General features: G+C 41.9%; 1 protein-coding gene across 5 annotated transcripts in view; it reads right to left on the reverse strand.

The window, feature by feature from the left end:
* The window catches only part of kis (kismet), a 31779-nt gene that overhangs the window by 3983 nt on the left and 7334 nt on the right, over nucleotides 1-20462 (reverse strand). For 4 of the 5 annotated variants that reach the window (XM_043419334.1, XM_043419337.1, XM_043419333.1 and 1 more), the window contains exons 2-16: nucleotides 14836-18815; nucleotides 14093-14499; nucleotides 13577-13948; nucleotides 13166-13457; nucleotides 11942-12907; nucleotides 9382-11557; nucleotides 8177-8696; nucleotides 7728-7817; nucleotides 5646-5837; nucleotides 4438-4978; nucleotides 3728-4013; nucleotides 1786-3476; nucleotides 1190-1622; nucleotides 586-862; nucleotides 339-486 (exon numbers count right to left, since the gene is read on the reverse strand). In XM_043419334.1, the coding sequence (XP_043275269.1) occupies nucleotides 339-486; nucleotides 586-862; nucleotides 1190-1622; nucleotides 1786-3476; nucleotides 3728-4013; nucleotides 4438-4978; nucleotides 5646-5837; nucleotides 7728-7817; nucleotides 8177-8696; nucleotides 9382-11557; nucleotides 11942-12907; nucleotides 13166-13457; nucleotides 13577-13948; nucleotides 14093-14499; nucleotides 14836-18708 (12264 nt within the window). In that variant the 5' untranslated portion in view covers nucleotides 18709-18815. The remainder of the gene's footprint in view (nucleotides 1-338; nucleotides 487-585; nucleotides 863-1189; nucleotides 1623-1785; nucleotides 3477-3727; nucleotides 4014-4437; nucleotides 4979-5645; nucleotides 5838-7727; nucleotides 7818-8176; nucleotides 8697-9381; nucleotides 11558-11941; nucleotides 12908-13165; nucleotides 13458-13576; nucleotides 13949-14092; nucleotides 14500-14835; nucleotides 18816-20462) is intronic. The other variant, XM_043419338.1, reaches the window with a different exon arrangement.

Here is a 20462-nt window from a genome sequence, read left to right on the forward strand (position 1 = left end):
TTATCGACGTTTTTTCGAATAAAAGGTTTTATCGTAAATATCGCAAGATTGAAGTGTGTAACATTTACAAATTCAAAAAGCCAGAATTCGAAGCCGAAACGACTTTGTGGAAAAATAAGGAACGAATAAAATCTCGCTGTCCAATGTACAAAACATTTTTCCAGTAGAAAATTTGAAAAATCTTATTTTCATTTTCGAGAAAGCTCCGTTTTTGTATCTTTATCTAATTATTATAATTATGAAAAAGATACTGAAATCAATCGTTCAAGTTTGGAAGACGAGTTCCAAAAGACGAATGAAGTGAATAAGGGAATAATTTAATAACGTTGAATACTCACGTAATTTTTACGTTTCATCAGTTTATCGAGCATGCTATCAAGTTTGCCCTTGTTACTGCTCACTTGTTTGTTTTTACTGGGCATTGAAAAGTCTTGTACTTCACTCATCATGTCTTTGCTGGTAGGCTCCGGAGCAGCTTTCATGTATCTGCGCATCGAAAAAGTCAATGAAACACCATCAATTAAAACACGTGTACTTTGCAATGAAACAAACGATAATTGGAGAAAATATCGATGGATTTCTTACCCAGAGGATAAATCGATCGGAGTAAGAGTGCTTGAGGTGCCAGGAATGATAGTCGTTTTCCCCGGTACAGTGTATTTCAAATCGAAGGGCATATTCGGTGTTCTCGCCTGTTGATGAGCTGGCGGCGGTTGCATCGGCGTCGAACGTCGCGTTTCCTCAGTTTGCACCTCTTCGTTGCTTTCCCAAGACGTTCCAGGCATAGCGGCGGCCGGTTTGCTCAACGTTGGAGGTGGCTGAGGTGCCATGTGACTGCTGTTCAGTAACGCGTGAAGTTTTGCTGCAACGAAATCACAAAAAATATAAACATGAAATACACAGTTGTGGGAATCATCGAGTGTATTATCACCAGGAAAATGTAGATTCATTACTCAAACGTCAAATTGTGAACATTTCCGAGTTTCGAATTTCGTACTACATCATGTTTGGCAAATCGAAAAATTTTGCAAAAACAGCTACCAGTTAAGTTGCTCGTGTAACATTTCTTATTCTTTATTTTTAGCAACAGAATATAATGTTGAAAAACTATGGAGAGAAAAGAAACGTTTTTTTAATATCATTTTCGAAAGAAAAGTGGATTTACTAAATCTCATTAAGTGGTTCTCACCTCGTTCCGTTTCTACATCAATGGCAATGTGTCTCTTGCGTTTTTTCGAGGCATTGGCAGCAGCTGCGGAAACGGCGACGGTTGTCGTCACGTTCGGAACAGCCATATTGTTGCTGTTATTGTTGCTGCTATTGTTGCTCGTATTGACATTGGCATTATTATTGTTATTGGCATTGCTGCTAATATTGCTATTGTTACTATTATTCATGTTGTTCATGCCGCTCGTGGTGTTGGAATTTCCAGCTGCCAGAACTCGCGACACACCGTGATCGGTAGTGATTGTGATGACCTCCGAATTATCCTTTTCGTTGCTCAACTGTTGCGCTTGAGCGGATTCAATCTCATCGCCCGCCGTAAAATTCACTGCTACTGGCCACTCCTTGTGCTCGATCGCATGAACGATGTGCATCAAACGCGCTTCAATCGCATGTTCCTGTGGAGAAATTAAAATTTTCAAAATGAATTCAACTCTAAATTACAAATTTGTTCTTTCAAAAATGTTCATAGAATTCCAATGAAAATTTGACCGTTTTCGAGGTGAATTTCAATCCCGAATTGTTGATAAAAAATAGAAATTCTGAATGTTAGGAACTAACCTTAGGCCATTTTACCGATGACTGGTAACTGTGTGCAAGAAGCTGCGCAACTGTTGGCTCGTTATAATCGATAGTTTTGTCACGTAAGACAAAAGTATCGATTTGGGTCAATCGGGACAAAGGCTGAATCACTTCGAGATCAGGGAACATGGCTTTGAGTTCGGCAGCTTGAACGCTGCACTTGTCCTCTATTTTAGTGGATTTGCTTTGATCCGCCTCGACATTTGAGGCTTTATCCTCAACTTGTACAACTTCTTCTTTAACAATTTCCTTAACTTCGAGTTCTTTGATCTCGCATTCTGGTTCAATTTCAGATTCTTTAGTCTCAGATTGAACAGTATTCTCGACGTCGGTTTTCGTTGCTTCGACAGGCGGTGTTTCAGTAGATTCGGTAGAAGTCTTGGTCGTTTCGGATTTTTCTTCAATGACGATCTCTTTGGCACTGCTAACGTCTTCCTCCATTTTTTCAGGCTCTTTTTCTTTCTCTGGAGTTTTTTCGCATTCTTTTTCAGCTTGCTTTTTCGTCGATTCTTCCGCGACGACTGGACTTTCTTCCGTCATTTTCTCTTCCGATTTTCCAATCTCCATTGCTTCTTCCTCTTTTTTCTCGTTTTCTGTTTGCTCTCCCGTCTCTTCTTCTTCCGGCTTTTCTCCGTCAGATTTTTTAGCTGCAGCTTCTTCCTGAGAAGTTTTTGCGACTTCTTCGCTCACAGATTTTTCTACAGGTTCGACATCTGTCTCAGTCTCTTTAACCTCCGTTACAACCTTATTGGCCTCAACGTCTTTCGGTTTTAATTCAGATGCTTCCTCCACGGGTTTCTCTTTCTCCTTATCCACATCTGACTTTTCTTCCTCCGTAATATCGACTACGACCTCCGATTTTTCTTTTTCTTTCTCGACCGACTTTTCCATTTCCACAACTTCTGGCTCTTCGGCGGACTCCGATTGCTTTTCAGTCGTCTTTTCTCCATCCACTTTTTCTTCGTTGTCTTTTGACGGTTTTTCCGCTTCGCTAGCCGTCGTTTGCTTCGGAGCTGTGTCAATCTTTGTCTCGGGTTCAACGTCTATTTCCTCGATCACTTTTTCCGGCTCGGGTGTTTTCAGTTTCGGAAGACTCATGATCGTGAGACCGTTATTTGGTGCGATTTCTTCGGCTTTTGTTTCTGTCTTCACGAGTGTCAATTGGACTTGACCTTTCTCGGGACTCGAAGTCTCCAACTTTTTCTCCATCGTCCCACTACCGTCTTTTTTCATCGCCACTTTCTCTATTTTAAGCGTACCTTCGCCTTTTTCCAACTTGACAAGAATTTCGTTTTTGTCGAATTTCAAAATATCCTCTCGACTCTCGATCTTTATAGCTTTTTCTGGTTTTTCGAATATTTTCGTTGGTTGCATTACATTGTAAATACTCTTGCCGAGCATTTTGTGGAATGAAAAATCGGGATCGTTTAAAATCGTGATGTCTGTACGGCCTAAACCGTGCTTCGCAGCTCCCAGTAGTAATTCCTTGTCGTGTTTACCTGGTTGCCACCATTCTGGTGTGTCACCGGACGGCTGACACAGTGACAATCTCTCTTCGAGATGAGGATGCGATAGAATTTCTTCTCGAATTTTACTCAGCAGGTCGACGCGGCCCAATATATGTCGAGCCTTGTTCGGGGTTAGATGTTCCATTGGAATGTCCGAATGAGCTAAAGAATAAAACAGCAATTTCAAAATTGATGAACAATAAAAAATATTCCACCAAAAATAAAAAAAAAAAAAAGGAAAATGAGATTTTATTATAGTGGAAAAAGAAAATTAAATCTCAATTATGAAAAATTGAACGTTGGTAAGGAAATTTGGAAGAAAATTCTACGAACAGAATTTAAAATATTGTACGAAGGATTTAAATAATGGAAAAATTCGGAATACTACTGAGTGCTACTAAAGTGAAAATTACCTTCGTCCTCGTTGGTTTTGGTATTACAAATTTTCTTAAGCATTGCTCTGAATGACATGTAATAGTCGGTCAAATCAGCATCAGTTTTTTTGTCGAATTTGGCGATATTCTTGAATTTAGTCCAATCGTACTGGGCTTTCTTCCTGTCGTAATTTACGCCGTATGTCGAAACTACGCGTAAAAATTCGTTCTCTTCTCGTCGTGACCACTTAGCCTTTTGTTCTTCGAAGCGCGTTCTCTCGCGCTCCTTGACCATTGCTTCCATCTTTTCTCTCCTTTCCATTTTCTATAAAAGAATTAGAACACAAACTAAGAAAACCTCGTTCGCATGTACAGAGATCCAACAATTTTTTCATCGTCGAAGAGAACCTAACGACCCTTATTACTTGGACTGTCTTTGCAAATTTTATTAAGCGACATTAAAGCATTTTGCATAAGTAATTTTCAATCATCAAAAAAAAAGCAAATAAAAAATGGTTATTCACGCCATAATAAAAAAAAAAATCTTCTGAATCTTATTTTGAAAACCACAAGTCCGTAGAACAAAATATTCTTTGAACATTATTTTTCCACGACAGCGATTCATTATATAGAGAAAATTGATCATTTTTCAAAAAGTCTCAAAATTTTCAAAAGTCTCTTTTCTCAAGAATTAGAAACTCGAATGACTTTTTTTCCAGTGTATTCAAAATTCCAGTGGCAATACTGACCAACAGATACATAGCGAGTTGTTGCAAGTCCCATCCTTGCATATTCAAAGGTGGATCGGTGACGGTGCCAGCATGATTAGCCATGTCGACCTGTCCCTGTTGTTGGTGTTGTTGGGCTTGGGACTGTTGTTGTTGTTGTTGTTGGTGTTGTTGCTGTTGATGTTGTTGCTGTTGTTGATGATGTTGTTGCATTTGTTGTTGGAGCTGTTGTTGCTGTTGCTGGCCAAGTTCCATTTTGCCTTTCATCATAGTTTTGCCATCATCCTTTTTAACGATGGTGCGTTGATACGATGTGATAACTCGTCGCAATCTTGTATTAAGATCGACCGTACTGGGCCAAGATTTATCATCATCGATAATGATTTCCGTGCCGTCGTGACTGCCCCCTGCTTCAGCAGATATCGGGGTATCGGCTTTGACGGAAATGGCCGGCGAATCCGCGGGAGTTTCGCTTCCGAATTTTTCCGGCTCTTTCGGATCCTTCGGCACAGTTAATATCTCCCCGTCTTCGTTTTCAGGCTCGATGTTGTTACTCTCATCCCTGTAAACGAAAAAAATCAAATTCCCAGGGTTTTTAAACATTGAACTCAAGCTTTACCTCCGGATTCCCGAAACTTTGTTTCCAGTACGGAAATTCAAATTTTCGGGCAAGCCGAAAACAAAATAAAATCCACAAGTATATATTTATATTTTGCTGCGTTGTCCTTACATCACGACAGCACCAATCTCAGTTTCGAGAGATCATTGAAAAAATACTGTTTAAATGCTTCATTTACCATTCCACTGTAAAATAAAATTATGTTGGCAAGTGTCCCGTTTCTTTCTGCTGTAAATGTACAATTTTCGAGCTTTAACATTGGGCTACATATTTAGTGTGAAGCAGCGGAGGAAGAAATACAGAGGGAACGAATGATGTGAAACTATTTGTCGTTGTGGTGATTCTTACAGTAAAGTTATGAATTTCCAATCGTTCACGTCTTTTTTTCACGTTTTTTCCTTCTATGATTTTCAACATACGATAAATGTATGCGTTTTTGCGGGAACATAAACGTTAAGCGGATGTATTATGCGTGCAAAGAATGTGTTAAAGTTATGATTCACGTTTACATATATATTTACATTTGCGATATGTAATATATATATATAAATAAACAGCAATTGTATTCGTGAATGTTAGCGAGAAAAAAAAAGAAAAAGAATGTACTCACTTGATCTGGGCGGTCTGAGTCTGGGAAGGGGGAGGACAGCTTGAAATGAAAGAAAGCGTGGGATCGGTCCTCATCTGGTCGTAATTCTCGTAGCCATGTTTGTAGCAGCCAACTATTAGGGACTTGTCTGCCGTCGTGTCCCACCATTTCGCTGGTCGCTCCGGTAACTGCGGAGGGTTTATCCGCAACGCACTGTAGGGCGGTTTTACTTACAATTTGCCAAATTCACAATAATGCCAATCGGTTTTCAAAATTTCTTGCTTCCTTTTTTCTTTTTTCAAATTTTAACAAAATCAAACAAAACAACAATTTTACCATCTTTCTCGTTACTCTTTTTTTCTCTCTTTCTCTCTCACGCTTTTTCGATTGAAAAATAATTTTGGGTCAAAGATTTGACGATATCAGTTCTTGAGCTCGACTTGGATCGTGCTCGCAGTAAAAAAAAAAAGGTAAGAAAAAAAAAATCACGCGAAGCTTCGTAATCAAAACAAAATTTTGGTAATTGAACGCAGCCTGCTTTTCAAAACTAAATCATTGGTGTGCTTCAGTCAAAATAAACGTAAAAAAAAATTTTCTATTTTTTTTCAACAAATTTGAAGAGACTCATATTACCGCAAATGAGCAAAATAATACTAAAATTCAATCATGAATACATTAACATCCTTGCGGAAACTCGAAAGAAAATTCTAATTTCACAAAAGCTCCCAGAATCAAGATTTGGAGAAAAAAAAACAAAAAAAAAATCATAATTCCATGTAAATAATAACTCATTATATACACAGAGCTAGAGTACTTTCAACTACATGCATACACGAGAAGAACTCTTCACCAGATATAGTTACGTTCGGCAACTTAGCTAAAAAGTATAACAATAAAAATAAGACTATTGCGTCCCCCATAGTATCAAACTACAAACTTTCGTGTTTTATTCTCTGCGTGACTATCAGCAACGGAAAATAATCGAATTGAAAAAAAAAAAAAAAAAAAAAACAATCCAAATAAAAAAAAAAATATAAGAATTTGAAGAAAGTGCATTTAACGGGGAAACGATAAAAGAAAAATAATAAAAATTGCCAGATAGAGCAAAAGAGGTAAAACTCGTCCCGTGATTTGGAAGTAGCACGTTTTTTTGAATAAGTGGATATCTAGAAAGACGGATTCGTACCGGTGTCGAATAACATCACGAGTTAGAGAACCGAGATCGCCAAATCTTTATATCTAATAATTCCGACAAATTATTTCGATTCTTTTTCGTCTCATTGAAAGAAATCAAAATCTTTGTTTGTTCGTTTTTCTTTTTTGTCGCCCTCTTTCCACAGTGCACTGCTCTTGCTTTGTGTTTTCGGTTTCGGTCTTTCGTATCTTTGTTCTTTTTTTTCTCTTCGTGTTTTTTTTTCTCGTCACTTTTATTCTCGTTTAAAGATCCGTCTTACCACATCGTCTCGTTGACATCGCTGGACGTTTAGGATGCGCGCGTTGTGTCTCGTTTAAAACATACACACACATACACACATACACACGCACACGCGCACGCACACACAGAATGGAGTGAAGAAATGCGTGTTTGAAATGATACAGGGACGAAGAGGGGAAGAAATTCACTAATATTTGATTAGTACAGGCGTTAATTATTATTCCAGCCTTTATACCAATTGAACCGCGTGTGTATGTGTGTATATGTATGAAGAAACAAAAAAAATAGTTAAGGTCTAAGTGAATAAAGTGAAAAAAAAAGAAAAAAAAAGTAAGTAGAACGTATCTTGGCTCTACGGAGTCATTCCTCGTATACGGATAAACAGATCCCAAAGGTGAAACAAATACATTGCACATGCACAACTATAAAAGCACTGTATGAAGCCGTATGTAAGTGCATGATGTTTTCTTCTCTCCTTTTTCGTTCTTACTTTTTGATATTGTCTATGTGAAGAAAACGCAGGTAATCGAACGAGGCAGTAATGAAAAGGGAGGGCAAAGGCGAAGCATCGTTGTGTAATATGCAGTTTTCCTCCTCCTATTTCTCTCTGTTTTCACTTTTTGTCTCGAATATTGCTTGTTTGTTTGTTTTTTGTTTTCTTTACGAACCTGACATGTACTCCGTCGGATATGTGCTGCACCAAATCGCCGATTATCTCGTGCTTGATATAATAGAGCATTCGTACTCGTAGAAGAACTCTGAAACACAATGGAAACAATGGAGAATTCGATATCGTCGAATGAATATTCATGCTGATTATACTCGAATGTCACTGTCGTAAGGTTTTTACGATCGATTGGTTTTCACGCTTTTTATACCAGCCTCGAATTTACTGGCCCGTGCGATACAAAGAATGTTCCGAAGTATTACGTAACACAGGAGTTTCGGCAATTTCGGTTTATTTGTTATTTACCTTCTTTCTGTGTGATCGAGAGCAAACGTTAAGAAAAATGTATTGAGATAATTGGGACTGTTGTGTATCAACAGTGGATTCAGAAACAGAGTTCCGACGAAATTTATATCAACGAGCGCTCAAACGCTCCAAACTTTCTCATACCTGTTGGCGTGTCGACTCAGATGCTTCTTGTATGTACTCTCGAGGAATATATCACCGTCGTATTTTTCGGCCTGACTCCAATGGTTCGGATCCATCGGTCCACCGTTAATGGTTGATCCTCGAGTTTCGCGACATTCCCGTACGCGACTCTTTTTCTTCTGTCGACTGTGCCTCGACTGCAAATTTGCCGGGATCGTCTTTATTTTTTCCCCGTTTTCCAGAGGGGTCACTAGGTCCCATATGAAACTTCGAATCTTCTCGTCACCGCGAAAATAACGCAGGCAATAGAGGAGAATAACTCGGGCGCAATCCTCGACGTCGGTGCCTCGCCAACCGTGACGAAATTGACTGTGCTGGAGTATGTCTTCCCAACGTCCCCATCCAAATGTTAACAGACCACGTTCCACCTTGAAACACTCCGTTCGAGCCCAACTTCCGTAAACTACTTCACCGTCCCTTGGCACGTAATCGTCGTAGAACTTTCGCGTTCTCTTTCCAAATTTGTCTCGTCTCTTCTTTCCTGTTTTACGTTTTTGTTATGTTAAAATATGTTTTGATTTAACAAATAAAAATACATAACAATTACCAGTGTGAACGAAAAAAATTTTTGCCTACTCGTGATTCAATAAACGTTAAGTATAAATACCATTCTAGACTAAACATCTATTGAAAAATAAACTCTCGTAAATTTCTGAGAGTTTGAGAAGTGTATAAATTCCGTTTACTACTATTGACGAACTTTTTTGACAGCTTGGTCACATGAAAAATAGAATGCAGCATAACCTTCAGTGAAAATCGAAATTTTTTACCTTCAAATTGTTAGGAAACATTTTATGTTATTTATGTTATTTATGTTATTTATGTTAGCAAACAAAAATACTGAGCTGTCACGACAGTTTTCATTTAGATCAGGAAATGTTTGAATTTATGCTTGAGATATTCGAACAAACAATACGATTGACAGAAAGACAGTACAAAAGATAATCGGAAAAATATTTCATTATATTTTCAATAAGTTGATATTGAGTCGATAATTATTCAAATAATTTCCGCTCGTCTCTTTATCAAATCAGTCGAATATTGTGTCGAAATCAGTGTTTCATTAGACATACGAAAAATGAGTCTGTGATAAAAGTTCTGGCACGACGAATAATTATTTCTCGTTTGAAAATATTTTTTTTCTTCGTTTTATAAAAAGCACGTACCTCTTCCCGTCAGACCAGTTCCTTCATCGTCACTGTTGTCATCAGAGCTATCGAGTTCCGACATATCAACGACCGATTCATCGTGACCATAACGTTTAATCTGAGTTCTGCGTCGTGGTTCTGAAATGACGAGATCTTCTTCTTCCTTCTTTTCGGTAGTATCGATTTCAGCTTTTTTGGCCCATTTTTTCCAAAAGTCCGGATCATCGATATTGATGTCAGAACGATTTTGTGAGCACGCGAAGCTCGCTTTGGAAAAAGTGGATCCTTTTTCGGCTTCGATAGTGATGATTTGTGTTCGTCTTTCAAGAATTTGTTCGATGTCTTCTTCGCAAAATTTATCACCGGCATTGTCATCGTCCATGATCGCCCCGTATGCTCCTTTTTTAAGCAAATCCTCAATTTCCTTTTTCGTCAATTGTTTGTTGTTAGGATCTTTGCCACCTTGGGCAGTGTTCATGGACTGTAAGATAGCTTTGTCGAGTCCAAGCTTCAAGGAAGCTTTGTCAAACATTTCTCGTTCGTAGGTATTGCGGCAAAGCAAACGATAAACTTTGACCATTTTTTGTTGGCCAATACGATGACAACGAGCTTGAGCCTGAAGATCGTTTTGCGGATTCCAATCGCTGTCGTAAATAATTACGGTATCAGCAGCTGTTAAATTAATTCCAAGACCACCGGCTTTCGTGCATAGAAGAAAAACGAAACGGTCGGAATCAGGCTTGCTGTAACGATCAATCGCAGCTTGTCGCAAATTTCCTCTGATTCTACCGTCAATTCTTTCGTACGGATATTTCCTGTAGAGCAAATAATCCTCCAGAAGATCGAGACACTTGACCATCTGACTGAATATCAAAACTCTGTGTCCACTAGCTTTTAATTTCGGCAATAATTTATCGATGAGAACCATTTTTCCGGAACTGTTTACCAAAGCGTGATAGTAAGCCTCGCTGTCTTCCTTGTCCGGTGATTTGTAATCCATTTGTATCTGATCCTCGGCACCGTTGAGCAAAAAAGGATGAATGCAGCATTTTCGAAGTTCCATCATGGTGTTCATCAAATTCGGTATGTTTGCCGAAGTCGTGCCTTTCGCGAGGAACGAAAAGTTTCTCTCGAGAATACCGCGATAATATTTTTTCTGGATATTCGTCAATTCAACCTCGACGACTGTCTCCTCCTTGGGGGCAAGCGATTTTTCCACGTCTTCTTTCAATCTTCGGAGCATCATTGGCTTTAAGAGTAATTGCAATTTATTGACTTCGCATTCGCTGCTGAGATTGCCGAATTCTTTGAGGAAAGCTTCGCTGCTGGCGAATTGTGTGGGCTCGAGGAAATTCAACAGTGAGAATAACTCGTTTACGTTGTTTTGTAATGGCGTACCGGAGAGAAGAACACGATGCTCGAGGTTCAGTTGTCGCAAGCCTTCGAGCAGTTTACAATTTCGGTTCTTAAGTCTGTGCGCTTCGTCGATAACGCACAAGCGCCAGTTATAACCTTTCAATTCATTGAAATCAGTTATTATTATTTCGAAAGTCGTTATGAGAACGTTAAATTTAATGAGATCTTTGATCTGTACACCCTTGTCGTTTTTGTAATAAACCTCGTACTCCTGCAGCATCGTGCGACTCGCGGCTGAACCGTGATAAACCACCACGTTCATGTCCGTCCAACTCTCGAATTCTCGCTGCCAATTTGGTATCGTTGACAGCGGTGCGATCACGAGGAAAGGTCCACGAATCCCGTACTTATAAGCTGCGTCTACGAACGTCAATGATTGAATCGTTTTTCCAAGACCCATCTCGTCAGCGAGTATACAATTGTGACCGTTGTACCACGAAAATAACAGCCAATTGAGACCTTCCAGCTGATAAGGCCTCAGACTGTTTCCTCCCTTGTAAATCGGCGATACGTCCAACTTTTTCCACGCCGCATTCGTCGGCTTTTTCTTCGGTTTCCACTGATCCTTTGGTGGCAACTTATTGAACCTGTGAAATTGCACTATTTTATCCGGATCAACGTTCTCCTCTAATTCCCACGTTGAATCCTCGTACTGCAGCGAACGCCATTTCACGAGGAAATGCCGAACCGTCTCACCCGTTGTTGGATCCGTATGCTTTGCCTCATCCAACACACGATCGACTTCTACGAAATCTGGATTGAAGGGGTCGTCTTCCGGCTGTAAATATAATGCCAATATTTTTCAATCCCCGTTGAGAAAAAATAACTCTCCGTTTCCTCGGATCGTATTGGGCGACATCGAAACTATTTTCTAACATTTTACGTACTAAAAATTTTCCTCACTTCGTAAACTCAATTCGAATTTGAAACTTTTAAGTAACTTGTCTTTTTTAGATTCAAAGAATCAAAAAAGGTAACATAATTCCGCACCATTTCAAAGAATTCTATTTTTTTTTGTATAATCTACAAAAATCTTCTAAATTTAATGAATTATTTTTCAATAAAAACATTTACACGTTATGAACAGGTTCATACAAGCATTCAGTAGAAAACAAGCCACAACTACAAAAAATTCAAAGGAAAAGCAAAAAGTAATATTTACGTTTTCAAATATATTTGTGTTCTGCGCCATCTTCTGTTTGAATCTCTTCAATTTGGCTTGTATCCTTTTGTCGCCTTTGTACAATTCCTCCTCGGTTCTCCACTCGCAATGCAGATAAGAAAAGTTTCGATACTTGACGAGGTATTCTTCTACTTCGATCATTTCTGGTTTGACTGTTTCGGTGTTAACATTTTCTGTGCTTTCAGGCACTTGAGATTCAACTTCAGTTTTTACTTTAATGGATTCTCCTTTTTCATCCTTCATCTCAACGCCGTCATTTTCCTCCTCGGCTGTGTCTTTTTCTTCAGTCACGGTTGCGACCGTTTCATCAGGTTCTTTATCCTCAGGATCGTCTTTCTTTTCGGAATTTTCTTCATTCTTTTTGGCCATTTCTTCTTCCTCTTTGTTTTCTGTACTCTTCGTATTTTCCTCTTCGTCGTTATCCTCAGTGTTCTCTTTTTCTGCATCTTTCTTGAGCGATTCAGAAGATGGAACTTCTGGTTCTTCTTCTTTTTCATCTGGGATTTCTTGATCTTTCACTTCCATCCCGGTTTTTGCATTTTCTTCTGTTTCCATTTTTTCTTCATGCGCTTCCTTATTTACTGCTAAAATTTCCTCGCTAGCAGCTTCGACTTCTTTGTCTTTTCCTATAACTTCTTCGTCCTTATTTTCTTTGTCAGTATCTTTTTCAGTTGTTTCCTTCGTTTCTTCCGTCTTAGGTTCTTTATCATTCTCTTCGGATTCGCCCTTTTCCGTTTCCGGTTTCTTTTCACCGTCGGCCACAGCAGCATCTTCGCCCTCTTTCTTCACTCCCTCAACATCCGACTTTTCCGCATCCACTGTTCCCTCGGATTTTTCTTCTACCTCTGACTTCACTTCCACCGGAGCCGGTGGTTTTACTTCTCGCTTACCCATTCGTACGCAAAGAATATGCTGCACAACCATCGAGTCCTCGTCCGTAGTATTCTAGAAATTAGTGGTATTATAGAGTTCAAATATGCAGTAAAAAAAAAAAACTTACCATCGCGAAATGAAAAATGTTAAAACACTCGACAACGTCTCGAACTCAATAAACAGAACTTTTTTTTGGTAAATTCAAAAGCAGTGCTAAACACTTTTACAATTATATTTGAAAATTACGTTGACTCGCTAGGATAATTTTTGTAATTGAATTTTTTCATTGAATAAACTGATTAAAAGGGGAAAAAAGAAAAATGAACTTACGATGTACACGAAATTAGGCTTATTCGGCCCAACATCACCGCCCTCATTTTCGCGTTTAATCGCTGAAGGTTTTGAGCCACTGGCACCATCTGACTTTTTAGAAGCCGAGCCTTCTTGGACGGGTACATCGTCATCGGAAAATCTAAGCATAACGTCATCGACGTATTTCTTGCGATGAGTATTTCTCGCTGATCGTCGTTTGTTGAGGTCTTCACCGGCTTCCGGCGATGGTGGCGGAGTCGCTGCCAGTTCCTCGCCGTCAGAATCCGGTGCTATACGACTCTTGCGCTTTCTGCGAAAAGATTTATCGAAAACCGTCATGTAGAAAGGATGATGAAACGATCATTTTTTGCAATTAAAATAGAGACTTTCCCATCATTTGTTAAGTTCCAAAAAAATGTTTCAACTCACTTCGAACTACGAGGCGATCTTCCAATCGAAGATTTTCCAACTGATCGTTTTCGCGAAGGTTTTTTCTTAGCCGGTGTGGAAGCCTCGACGGTTTCTTTTTCCGTCGTTTCCGCGCCGGCTTCTTTTTTCTCACCCTCTTCAATAGTTTCGCTGGGTTCTTCGACTTTAGCCTCGTTGTCTTCCTTCGTGTCGGGAACTATAGGCTCGGTAGTCGAGGAATCGACGTGCTCTTGATCATCCTGAATTGGTGATTCACTCGGTTTCACCTCAGCGTCTTGAACAGGTGCTGGTTCGGAGGCAACAGCTTCTTCGGTTTCCGGTACAACTGTCGCCGCCGCTTCTTCGTCAGCTGATTCCGACTGAGTAGTTTTTCTACAGGAAAAATACGAAAATTCAATTGTTAGTAATGAAAAGAAATATTCCGAGGAACAGATATTGAAAAAAGACTTGTTCGGGGACGAGGATTATCGTTGTTCGGATTCACTTTATCGGCAAGCCTAGTTTGAAAATTCTCACTTTTTACTGCCACGTTTCGAAGAATCCTTGGTTTCTCTGCTCCTCTTCTTTCGTTTCGGTGATTTAGCCTCTTTGGGTGGTTTAGGCTCTTTCTTAACTTTGGCTTCTTTCGGCTCCCTTGGTTCTTTAGGCTTTCTTGGTTTCCTCGGCGGTCGTGATTTTCTGCTCTTGTTCCAATCTTCCTCGACATCGCCACCCGACGATGGTTTGTTGTCCTCGGAGTCCGCAACGCTGTCGACAATGTTACTACTGTCACCGGGTGTCACAAGATTATCCGACAATGGTTGTTCGGGCTGTACACTCGGCGTAGCAATAATCGGTGGTGCTGCTTCCTTGTCCGCTTTTTTTCGACTCTTTTTCGTACGTGGAGTTCCTTTACTTCGTCCTCGACCGGTCGTGCTTGAAACCTGTCCAAAAAATGTTCATCAGCAAATGGACCAATAAAAATCTTCACAAAATGCTTCATTCCCAGAACAAGAAAACTACTCGAACATTCATTTTTTAACTTCGAAAGGAAAGAATATGGTTGGAAGATTGGCTCCCTTATTAATTTATAAAAAAAAGTCGATCATGTGTCAAGTTCGACAATCGAATCATGAAAATTCGCTCGACTTTTAATGAAGTTTGAAAGAATAACCAAAATCAAGCTAATAAAAAGTCAGGAATATTTCGGCAGCGTTGAGAATATCTGTTTTAACAAAAAAGTTGAAAAACGCAATGTGCATTCCAATTATTCGGCGTACCTGAGGGCTGTCTACGACAGCAGCAGCAAACATGGGAGTCTGCAGTATGCACTGAGGTCCTCCGTTGCACTGTTCGTTAGTTTCGTGTTGTTGCAGCGCCTGAAGTTTGTCTTGCAAGCTGACAATTTTTTCTTGGCAGTCAGGAGCAGGTGGCATGCAGTACAATTCCTGTAGCTGTTGTTGGAGAGCGGCTCTTTCTTGATGATGAGTAACGGGTGCACAAGCGTTATTGAAGGGCGTAGAAATGACAGGAGTGGGAGTGGTGACCGGTGGCATGGTGTACATGTTGGGCACGGTATTCCCAGTGACCATTTCGCCGGGGGTGTGATACTGTTGTTGTTGTTGTTGTTGTTGTTGTTGTTGCTGTGGTTGTTGTTGATTGGGTTGGGGAGTTTGTTGTCCAGATCCAACGACGATCATATCGCTGGTGTACATACTGGTAGGTTTTTGCATGTTTGTGTATTCACCAAATGCAGGTTGAACCGGTACGGTGGTTTGAGCATTGGTGAGAGGAGGCATATTGGTCGTTTGTACGACAGGGGCCATTTGCTGGGGAGCCATGAGAGTCGTATTTGGTGGGGTGACGGTTGTTTGTAACTGAGAAACTTGAGGCGCCATTTGGGGAGGCATTGGAGTTTGGAGAGGCAATTGAGAGGGAATCATAGCATTGCTGGTGGGAATCATGACTTGTTGGGTCATGAGCGGTTGCTGTTGTTGGGCTTGTTGACCAACTTGAAGAGGTGATTGCTGTGGAGGAGGTTGTTGTGGCAGAAGAGATTGGTTTTGAGCCTGCTGGGACTGGCCAATTTGAGGAGATTGTTGTTGTTGTTGTTGTTGTTGTTGTTGTTGTTGTTGTTGTTGTTGTTGTTGTTGTGGCTGTGCCATTGGTTGCTGTCCAATTTGCTGGGACGGCTGAGGTTGTCCAACTTGAATGGGTTGCTGAGGCTGTGCTACTTGTATGGTTGGCTGTTGTGGTTGAACCATCGTTTCAGCTGGTGGAGGCTGCGCAATTTGTTGAGGCTGCTGTTGTTGTGGCGGTTGTCCCATCATTTGAACCATCTGCGGTTGTTGAGCCAGCTGGGACGACTGTGGTTGCTGCTGCTGCACCATTTGGCTCGGCTGCGACTGTCCTATGGGAGAATGTTGGGACGGTACGATCGGAGGTTGGACCTGTTGCGAGTGGACTAATTGTTGAGGCTGAGTTACACCAGGAGATTGCAAAGGCGGTTGAATTTGTACCATCTGCTGGCCCGGATGAAGCTGCTGTACGGGTTGTGGCTGACAAACCATAGCCTGTTGCTGCTGGGTTTGAGGTGGCTGTTGTTGCTGGGCTACAGGTTGTTGGGTTTGATTGGACATCGCTTGCTGATTGTGCATCGAAGCGCTAACAGTAGGCCCGGAAAGATGTTGTATCGTATTAATTTCTTGTTGGGGTTGTTCACTGATCGTAACGTCGTTTGAGTCGCACACGTTGCCACTGGAAACGACACTGGACGTTGGTGGTTGTTGCTGGGGCTGCATCATCGGGGAGGAAGCTCCGCATTCGATGTTGCCGCTGGTGCTCGAAGCGGGTAACGATTGCACCGTTTCGATCGGACTCGATCTCATAGACGTCGTCGGTTCCATAGGCTGAGCAAGACTCATCTGATTGTTCGTAAGAACCGAGCTCTCCACCTGGGGATGTTGCTGTTGCATTTGCTGAGGAGGAGGTTGCAGTTGTTGCTGCTGTTGGGGCTGTCCGAGCATTTCGCTATTCTGCTTAACCAACGATTGTTGTTCGTTCGTCTCGATTTCGTGAACGGAAGGATTATTAACGACAATTTGTGAATTGTCGGTCGTATCTCTCGTAGTAGTTTCAACTACGTTGTGAATAACGTCGTTGCCGTTGATAGGAAACATGGGACTTCGCTCGCTCGTCGTCGGAACCTGCTGCTGGTCCATCATCCCTCGGGAATCGTTCACGCTGATGCTTGGCCTCATTTGTTGTTGGGGTTGTGGTTGTGGTTGTGGTTGTGGTTGTGGTTGCGGTTGTTGTTGCTGCTGCTGCTGCGGTGCAGAAGGGGGTGGAGGTTGTTGTTGTTGTTGTTGTTGCTGTTGTTGCTGCTGCTGCTGCTGCTTTTGTTGCTGTTGCTGTTGTTGTTGCTGTTGTTGTTGCTGCTGCTGTTGCGGATGTGGCCATTGCGAAGGCATCGGCATTCTCGGTCCGGTGACCGGTGGCATAGAATTTTGTGCATTCTGCTGCGGCATTATTCCCGAAGGATGTGGCATCGTTGGACGCGATTGAAACTGGTTGTAATCCTGTGGCGTCACGTTAGAATTCGTGACGGCAACACCAGGTATAACCATTTGTTCGAGAGCTTGTAAGGTCGTTTGTTGTTGTGTACCACCGGAAGAGTTCAAGGACATCGATGTCGGTGGACAAGGTGAAACGGAAAGTGAGTTCGTCGGAGGACCAGTCTGTTGATGTGGTATTTGTACGTGTGGATGCGGCGACAGTGTGGTTGGTTTAGCCGGCGACATGATCGGTCGCGGTGACATTTGTTGTTGCACCGCCGGAGGCCTCGGCGACATTTGGGGCCTGGGCGACATTTGCGGTGACAATTGCGGGAAGGCCGCTCTGTACTGAGGACTCGTCGCGTGTTTAGTCGGAGCAAATTGAGCATTAGGTCCGGGATGCTGGGGCTGATTGAACATTGGTGCGGTATGATGAGGATACTGTGGCTGTTGGGGTTGTTGTTGCTGCTGCTGGGGTTCCATCGATGCTTGCTGACTCACCACCGGATGCTGCGGATGTTGCGGATACTGCGGGTGAGAGGGAAGAGACTGAAGCGTTGGATGAGGCTGCTGATGATGATGCGGCATTCGTTGAGGTTGTTGCTGAGCCTGCTGAGCCGCTTGTTGCTGCTGCTGAGCTACGGCTTGTTGTTGCTGCTGCTGCTGCTGCTGTTGCTGCTGCTGTTGCTGTTGTTGTTGCTGCTGTTGCTGTTGTTGATGCATCGCCGCGGCTGTCGCGAAAGCCGTATAACCCCCCGAAGCCTGATACATCCCCGCGGGGTTCGCCTGCTGATAATGCTGCTGCTGGCCAACCATGTGCTGATAAACGCCCGCTCCACCAGCAGCCTGCATCGCCTGATGCGGTACTCCCATCGTACCGATCATACCTTGCTGCGCGTTAAAATGTTGCTGTTGCTGCTGCTGTTGCTGCTGTTGCTGCTGCTGTTGCTGCAATTTTTGACTAATACCCGTTTGATCCTGCTGATGAGAATACTGCGGCATGTGCTGCCTATACGCTCCTGGCTGCGGTCCCATCTGATTGTAATGCCTCTGCATCTGCGAATACGTACCAGCCGCACCCGGCCAGCCTTGCATACTCGGATCCATTCCCATATTTCCACGCGCCATCGGATGCTGCTGCTCCATCGAATACATATTGTCCGAATAACCGGGATACTGACCTCCCGCAACCGGATGAGGACCGCGATGCTGAGGCCCCATACTCCTCGCTGGATTCTGCTGAAAACCAACCGGCACCATCGCCGCCCGCTGCGGGGCACCCGCATCGAAACTACCGATTCCCTGATTAAACATCGCTCGCTGCGTCGTACTTGACAATTGCTGACTCCCGCTACCAAATTCCGTACCGCCGAAAGACGTCAATTTAGCCAATGGCGACTCCTGCGTTATCCCATAAGGCTGAGTGATATAACTCCCACCGCCTCCACCACCGTTCGGTCCTGGATTTGTCCCATCTCTGTTTACTACCACGTTGTTGTTCGGTCCTGCCGGGTCAAAATGATCGTTACCCCCAAGATCAGGAAGAGCATCGAGCATTGAACCACTGACATCTTCGCCAAATAGATCGTACGAGTCCATGTCTTTACGCTTCACTAATCTTCGCCTCCGTCTCGGGCTCAAGAGGGCACTTTACGATCCTTTCTATCACCAGTAGTGTACCCATCATTGATTCTCTTCTCTCACTTCTGCAACAATCATCACAATCATATTTTTATCGATATTTTTACACATTTTTTTTATTATTATGAATATTCAAAGCAAAGTCATTCGCGCCGCTCAACATCGGCTCGAGGTTACTGCCATTTTTTACACCTGGGGACACTACTCATGGGTCTCAGTGACCCAGACAATTCAACATTTTTCTCATCAGTTCATTTTTTCCCATAAATTTATTCTACTCGAGTCGATACGATTTGACCGATTGTTGTTCGGCTTCGACACCAAAATCATCCGATGACAGTAACCTCGGACCGAGACTGGTGATCGTTATTCAACATAAATAAACGTGGCGAGAGCGCTGCTGTGAAGATACACGCCGAAGGGGAGAAGCTATACGCTTATGAATTAAAATTCCCATAATCGCCATAACTTCACCCCTCTGGAATGTACTTGGTTCGCTATTTTCTTTGCTTCTTCATCCTCCGCTCCGTTTTTTTATTCTCATTTCCTCGTTTTTCGTTCTCAACAATCGTTCATGCGAGAGTTGACAATCTCGCGTATGCTCCTGTCCGTCATTACGTGGCAATATACGTACGAGAGATCGTAAATTGTTGCAGATTGACTGTAATTAATTATCCAAGAACGACTCCCACTCGATGACTATACCGGGGACACGGCCGGACTATATCAACGAATCACCGTTTTAATGCACGTTCAATTCGTCCAACTAAATGCTATTCAGTCGATTCAACCAATTCGAGGAAATATTTGATTAAAAAATTAATAAAAAATAATTTTATTGGCAATTATCGACGAAACAGCCGTACTCGCTTCTTGCTCTTAAGGCCAACTTGGAAATTGGTCACTCTCGTGAAATCAGAGACGAAACAGATAAGATAGCGGATGCAAAAACTCACCCGAGGAAACGAAAAAAACTTGAAATTTACGACTCCAGGCTGAGGGAGAACAAAGAAACGAGATTCACGATCATCGGCTATTCGACCTTGACGTGACGGTGTCGAAAGTTCAGATACCAACAGTGTGTCGTTATTATTACAGCTATTATAACCAAACCCAACGAAACGTTCAAAATTCATTGGGAAGAAAATTTCAATGTAAGCGAACTTTCAATCCTCCGTCAGGAAATAAATTCTCAAGCCGTTGCAAGCAACAAGAGCATCGTCGAACTACAAATTCATAGACCAAGCATAAAGTTGAGTCGACACCTTCGCTCTCTAACTAAAGAACTTTACGATTTTTATTTTGCCAATCCCAATTCCAAATATCCATGGCACCGTGGCAAATATCCAAAACTAGCTAGAAAGAAGTTCGATGAAAGTTTCTTTGCGTCAAACGGTGCAAACTCCGCTAACATGCTAAGCTTTTTCCTACTTGAGAGAGAAAATTCATTGAAAATAGAATGAACATGAATATTTTCTAGCTACGCATTCTCTTGGATCGACCTGCGATTCAGCGGTTTAAATTTGATCGATCGGACAATAATTGCTCATCGTAGATTGCTATTCGTTTGCAATGTTTGAACAAAGCTGTTTTGTGTTTTTTGAAGAAACTATTCACAACCCCGTTACATTAGATCTTGCTGTAAAGAGGATGCCAACTCTGTAAAATTCTCTTATTTATCGGAACAGAATTAAGCTTCGAATCTTCCCTGC

This window comes from Venturia canescens, chromosome 5 (assembly GCF_019457755.1).
Source record: "Venturia canescens isolate UGA chromosome 5, ASM1945775v1, whole genome shotgun sequence".
Taxonomy (NCBI): domain Eukaryota; kingdom Metazoa; phylum Arthropoda; class Insecta; order Hymenoptera; family Ichneumonidae; genus Venturia; species Venturia canescens.